General features: G+C 43.8%; 2 protein-coding genes across 8 annotated transcripts in view; both read right to left on the bottom strand.

The window, feature by feature from the left end:
- Positions 1 to 4,095, bottom strand: part of gc2 (guanylyl cyclase 2) — an 11,166-nt gene extending 7,071 nt beyond the window's left edge. For 4 of the 5 annotated variants that reach the window (XM_025060355.1, XM_025060386.1, XM_025060414.1 and 1 more), the window contains exons 1-8: positions 1,919 to 4,095; positions 1,501 to 1,629; positions 1,227 to 1,406; positions 1,034 to 1,151; positions 603 to 904; positions 394 to 525; positions 198 to 301; positions 8 to 126 (exon numbers count right to left, since the gene is read on the bottom strand). In XM_025060355.1, the coding sequence (XP_024916123.1) occupies positions 8 to 126; positions 198 to 301; positions 394 to 525; positions 603 to 904; positions 1,034 to 1,151; positions 1,227 to 1,406; positions 1,501 to 1,629; positions 1,919 to 2,188 (1,354 nt within the window). In that variant the 5' untranslated portion in view covers positions 2,189 to 4,095. The remainder of the gene's footprint in view (positions 1 to 7; positions 127 to 197; positions 302 to 393; positions 526 to 602; positions 905 to 1,033; positions 1,152 to 1,226; positions 1,407 to 1,500; positions 1,630 to 1,918) is intronic. The other variant, XM_025060338.1, reaches the window with a different exon arrangement.
- Positions 4,096 to 4,847: 752 nt separating this feature from the next.
- rasl11a (RAS-like, family 11, member A) overlaps positions 4,848 to 6,291 on the bottom strand; it is a 5,091-nt gene continuing 3,647 nt past the window's right edge. For all 3 annotated transcript variants that reach the window (XM_008320377.2, XM_025060849.1, XM_008320384.2), the window contains 2 exons: positions 6,081 to 6,157; positions 4,848 to 5,973 (listed from right to left, as the gene is read on the bottom strand). In XM_008320377.2, coding sequence (XP_008318599.1) covers positions 5,827 to 5,973; positions 6,081 to 6,157 — 224 coding nt within the window. In that variant the 3' untranslated portion in view covers positions 4,848 to 5,826. The remainder of the gene's footprint in view (positions 5,974 to 6,080; positions 6,158 to 6,291) is intronic.

The raw sequence follows: 6,291 nt of genomic DNA, 5'->3' as shown, positions 1-6,291 counted from the left end.
GACTCACCTCCAGAGCAAATAACTCCAGGAGTGAACCAGCAGGAGGAGTCCTTTTTGGGCCCACTGCCTTGAGGAAAATGGATGTTGTGACCGAGGAAGAGCACTGTAAGGGTCTCCATGTCAATCCTGTCATCGACCAATCAGATCATCAAAGTTGTTCAAACACAGACGACACAGATGACAGTTTGTTTTTTTACCTGTAAGTTGGTTTCAGATCCCAGGAGAGTCCGTCTGTGTCCAGAATCAGGAAGCCCAACAAGGCTTCTCCAGAATCGTTGGTTTTTATTGGATGGCTGAAGCCCTACAGTGATAGCAGTCTCGTTATTCTTAGGTTTGATGCCTAGTCATCCCATTTTGATACAGATATTCTCACAATCCTTGACCTCCTCAAACCTGAAAATCCAGGTTATGTGTGTGTCTCGCCAGGTTGCCCCCTGACATCCACTGGCCCGACCGATGAACACTGTGTACTGCATGAGCCATGAAGAGGACCGAGCTATAGATGGTCCCAAAGAGAGGAGACACCTACAAGACACAGGCTTCGTCTCAGGATAATATGTCCACATGACAGACAATTGAGTTAGTGAGTTTCTCCGTATCACCTGCTGAGGCTGCAGTGTGCCCTTCACCTCTCCACTGCCCATGGCCTCTCTGTAGACCTCGTAGAAGGACGTCTGCGGCGAGTCGATGGTGACTGTCAGCACAGCGTCGTAGGCTCGCAGCAGTTTGCTGTTTCCCTTCAGAGCGGGGTAGCTAACGTTGTGGTAGGGCAGGCTGTAGAGTAAAGTATCATAGGGCATGAAGACCAGGGAGCCGTCCATCATCTGCATGTCGTAGGCTGTTTCCAACAAAAGCTTTTGGACTTTTCCACCGATTAGTGCCGAGTGCATACAGAGGATCACAACTATGATGAGACAATGAGAAAATCAGTCAACCAAGAACTCTATGACTCCATAAACAGGCCAGTGGTTTTGGGAATGACGCCTATCCTTAATTATTGTCATATGAAAGCCAGTCTAAATTCAAAACCAACCGCGTATTTCATTGAGCTCACGAACTTTGGCCAAAGTTCTTCTGATGTCATGGGGTGTGTTCTCCATGGACCTAACCAGTCTGACTTGGAGACCATGACTCCTCAAGGAATCAGCCACCTGACAGGGACAAAGACAAGTAAACCAGTGGACTGAAGCTGAAACCAGGAAGAGGATCAGGAACCACATTCACACCTTGATGGCCGTCTCCACCCAGATGCCTTCAGAAGAAGAGATGACGGCGATGTGGGCCCACCTGAAGTAGTTCATGACACTGAACAGGACCCGAGTGGGCCTCGTGGTGGACCAGGCAAAGGTGGGGTGACTCCCAACATCATCCAAGTCGTTTCCCTCACAACTCCAAGGAAACAATGCCTGGTGAAGAAAAAAGACAGAGGGTGCGTTGAGGGAAATGTAATATCAGGGCCTCTCCAGCGTAGCTTTCCTCTGAAACACCACTCCCACCTACTTTATTCCAGCCTTTACTCAGCATTGACGCTGCGTCACAGTAGCCAGGATTGACTGGGCCAATGTAGGCTGAGGCCTTAGTCTGGAAACCAATAAAGGCCTCTAGTGCCCTGGAGGTCTCACAGGGTTCCTGGTGAGGTCAGCAGAATGTTGCATAAACATACCGTTTCTCAAAACACATTCCTACACTTTCAATGAAGGTGTTTTTATTGACAAAGAGTCTTCTATTTATATAAAAGCTTACACATAAATTAAAAATACATCTAAAAGTGAGTCCAAATTGTAGATAAACGTAAGATTCCAATTTTGTTTTCTTACAAAATTGTAAAACTGCAGGATGTAGTTGTATCTGATCCTGTATTCAAATTAGCATTAGCTACAGCTACATCTGTGTGTATGCAGATGATGTGACCATGTACCTGCAGGACGACGTAATCAAAAGTCAGAGCTTTGGAAAGTGAGGGATCTCTGTTGATGCGATTTACAGCCAGCCGTGCTGCAACGTCAGGTAGAGCTTTAGCAAAACAAGGGTCACACTCCCAGGGTCCCACCACGCCCACGCTGAACCGGGCGCCCTCTACCAGACGGACTAGGACACACAGCCAGGTCAGGAGGGCAATGAAGAGGAACCTCAGTAGGAGATGAAGGGATGGTTGGAGAAAAGAAGAAGAGCCATGAAGTTGTTTCATCTCAGGGTTCAGAGGATCCACGGGTCAGCAGAAGGAGGTCTGATGAACAATGATGAAACAAAAGGTGTATTAGGTAGTAATTTGACAAGTATTTAGAAATAATAATAAAGTTTCATAATTCCTAAAGTCTGTTTCACCATAATGTGTCGTCGTTTGATTGTTTAATATCAATCATGTTACACTCATATATTGTCATCAGAGTGCGACTTTTCCTTACCGTTCAGTGACGTCAGTGAAGTTTCCTGCTTCTTCCTGCCTCATCTATTTTTAGATTAAGAATAGAAAATAAATAAATAAAAACCGATCTTTAAATTCCGAGCGTTAATTCACCTGCGTGGCTGTGTGTGCACGTCAGTGTGTGTGTAAGGACTGAGAACTAGTGTGTGTCCTGTCTCCTGTCCTGTCAGATTATATCAGATCCAAATCCTCACTCGATGCAGACAACGTGACACACACACACACAACACACAACACACATAGCATTGTCACATAAGTGTGTAGTCGCTGCTTCCAGGTCAGACCGCACATGTCAAGATAACACACGATAAACAGGTTTGAATTTTCTCCCATGCTACTTCTGCCTGCACCGACACCTGCAGCACAAAAGCACTCTTTAACCGCCAGAGGGCAGCAGAGCACGGTAACTATAACACAGACTTGGTCCGCTGCACTCTTGGATGAAAGAAAATAAAACCTACAGAGAGAAAGAGAGAAAACTGAGCATGAGGAGTAGAGGTTTTTGTCTTTCTACCTCCTTCCTCCTTTATCTCTTTCTCCTCTACTCCTACTCTTCTGCTCCTTCTGTTAACCTTGACATCCCTGTGGAGAAACCCTGATAAACAGTCAGGAGGAGTTTCATACTGCAGCAGAAGAAACTTCACATTTCTGACCAGGGAACGTCATGCTGCTGACTCAGTGTTTTGATATGTTTTTTTTCAGACTTGTCCTTTATAAGCCAGAACGTTCTGAATGTCTGGTTTAAGTCATATCAAACACTTAACATCTTATTTTTAACCACTTATCAGCTACAGTTTTGACAAGTTTTCAAGGATTTAGAGGCAAATTTAGAACAGTATTCCATGGAGAAATTGGATTTTCTGCAGAGTCTTTTTGTGAAGTATATTCTCCCAGAGCAAACCATTTCTGTGTCATCTTTTATATTTAAATATTATACATGACTGATAGAAATCTGAAGGAAAATCTGGTTCCTCCAAAGATCTGGACCGTACACAACCATCAGGTCCTGGTCTTCAGATCCTCAGATAAGGAGAGGCCACAAGGACAAGAGGAGGAGGGGCTTATTTCAGCAGAGGGGTCTTTTTTACTCAGTATTAAAAACAGAGTGAAAACAAAATAAAAAACAGACCAAATGTTAATATCACAGTGCAAAAACAGTCAGTCACGCACACACAGAGACAGAGATAGAAACACACAGACAAATACACACCATCACTGACACACAGCTGTTTCTCGTCCCCTTCTCTCCTCCTCTTGTTGACGTCTCCTCCTCAAAGTGTTCTCCTCCCCTCCCACAGTTTAACCCTCCCTGATTCTCACTCTTTTCTAATGTCTGAAGTTGTTAAAAATATGTATCTATATTTACATATATGTCTATATATGTGTGTGTGTGTGTGTTACTAAAGGCAACTGTTTATCAGTCTAAAGATAGAGTATTCCAGAATGTCCTGTAACAAAATCAAAACCCTGAGAACCCTCAGTCCTATGGAATGTTTCACTAGGAGTGTATGGTGGTTTCCGTGTGGAAAGTTGACTGGTGGAAAAAGTAGTTTGTGTGTGTGTGTGTGTGTGTGTGTGTGTGTGTGACTATGGGTGGAGGGGTTGGTAGGAGAGGGATCGTTGGTGGTCTTTATTCTAATTCCAAGTAATATACACACACACACATATATATATATATATTTGTGTGTATTGAAAGTTAAAAGTTAAATTTTGATGCAGGATTGTTGAAGGTGTACAGCTGTGAACCACATGTTATACCAAATAAAGTAATATCAATAAGAGTTAGCATGCGTATAAAATAGACACACACACACACACACACACACACACACACACACACACACACACACACACACAGTGTGTTATGTGTTTATCAGGACATTTATCAAATACCCTCTGGGTTTTTTCTTTCCTCAACACAGATCATTTAAGTTTATCTTTGGTTTTCCAGACTGATGGAGCCAGGCCACTTTAGAGGTCAAAGGGCAACAGGTCATCAGGCCCTGATCAGGGGTCAGCAATGGGTGTATGTGTGTGTGTGTGCATGTGTGGTCATTAGGACTGTGAGTGCTCATTCAGGCACCATGAAAGAAATTCCAGATTCATAGGAATTTGCTGGGAATGCTGTCTGTGTGTGTGTGTGTGTGTGTGTGTGTGTTTGTGTGTTATAAAGAGAGGTCATGAGAACAGCAGAACACAAACAGATTTCCTGGTTGGACTTTTAAAACAAGTGAACTAAACCCCCCCCACAAACCCCCACACCCGGCCTGTAACCGTTTAACTAAAAGTCTAACTTTATCTTTATCTTTAACTTAAAGTAGAGCTGAACTAAATCTGAGCCTGACTCCTGACTATTTTAGGTCAGATGTGGTAGAGAATTTAACAATATAGAAGAAGAAGACAACAATTAGCTAACATTTTCCTTTTCCTTTTTCTACCTACTTTTAATCACTTCCTGTTTGGTTCAGACATCAACAACAGAAGAGACAAAAATTCAACACTGATTGTTTAAGAATAAAATCCTAAAAGAAATCAAAACAAAACCAAGACCAGACTTTGTCCGATGTGTTTCCTGTAAAATCTGATTCAACTCCTAATGTTTGTATTTATTACAAACGTCGTCCAGAAGATGTTGTTTACAGCCAGTGCTGAGGTTGTTCAGCACAACCCACAGTAAATACAAGCAAGTCTGGGACCAACTGACACTGCTGTAAGAACAGTACTCACAAACCAAAACCAGGTCCTGCTGATCTGTTTAGATCCTCGTCGCTCCATCTGGAGGTGAGGTTCTGTGTTTTTTCAGATGATGAATCAACAATCATGTGTCCACACACACTGTCTTCCATCATCAAAAGTCTTCTTCGGTGTGTGGAGTCCATGGTGGACAGTTTCTGGTACCACTCCCAAAGACCTCAGCTCTTTGGACTTGTTCCAGCTATCTAAATGGTACTACGCAAAGTTCCTGGGATCAAAACAAAGTTCCTGATACTGGCTTTATTTTTTTTATGCTTGACCTGGGATTATTTGAATCTTCTTCAGTTCCTGTGTTGGTCCTGGAATTGTCCTCCATTCCTGGGACTTAATCCTGAAGTTTAAACACATTAGGAAGGTTTTAGACCTGAGAGTGGGACAGTGGAGGGTTCAAGGTGCTTCTTGAGGAGAAGTAGTCATGGATTTTGCTGAATATCAGGAGATGATCACACTGACTTGATCAGAGAGTCCAGAGAGAGAGGACAGTCTGTTGGACAGTCCTTCTACTGCAGCATCTGTTGCAGGAGATATCCATCCATAAGCAGCAGTTATATTCCTGAAGAACGTGTTTGTTTAGAGCGCTGCTCCACCGTGATCTAAGCTGCGGTCCTGCCCTGGTGTCATGGTTCACATATTCATTGTGTGCTGGATCACAGCGTGGTGGCAGATTTCACCTTTGAGGACAGGACCTGTCTGAACCTCCTCTTCAGCTCCTGCATGTTTGGGGATTTAGGTCTGGCCAGGTGGAGGCCTCCTCTCCGTTTCTCCCCGTTAGCTCCTCCCAGAGCTCGATTAACCTGTAGAACCACAAACACACCATCACGTGGAGGCTGTAAAAGTAATAATTAAATGACAGGTCAGTTGTTTGGGGGGTGGTATCAAAAGCACAGGCTGAAGTTCTCACCTCCTGACACAGATGCAGAAAAGCAGCATGAACTCCTTCGTGGTTCTCTCTGGCCGAGGCCTCAAAGTACACGCCTCCTGTCAGCAAAGAAAAACAACATGGCTGCTGGTCACAGATCCAGACCCACATACAGTACACCTCACATGACATTTACAACCTGAGCATGAGAAAAGTAATCATCATCATCGTCATCGTCATCGTCATCGTCATC

This window comes from Cynoglossus semilaevis, chromosome 1 (genome assembly GCF_000523025.1).
Source record: "Cynoglossus semilaevis isolate Cse_v1.0 chromosome 1, Cse_v1.0, whole genome shotgun sequence".
In the NCBI taxonomy this organism is placed as follows: Eukaryota; Metazoa; Chordata; class Actinopteri; order Pleuronectiformes; family Cynoglossidae; genus Cynoglossus; species Cynoglossus semilaevis.
Note: the sequence above shows the minus strand (reverse complement) of the source record. Positions and strands in the feature narration are given on the sequence as shown.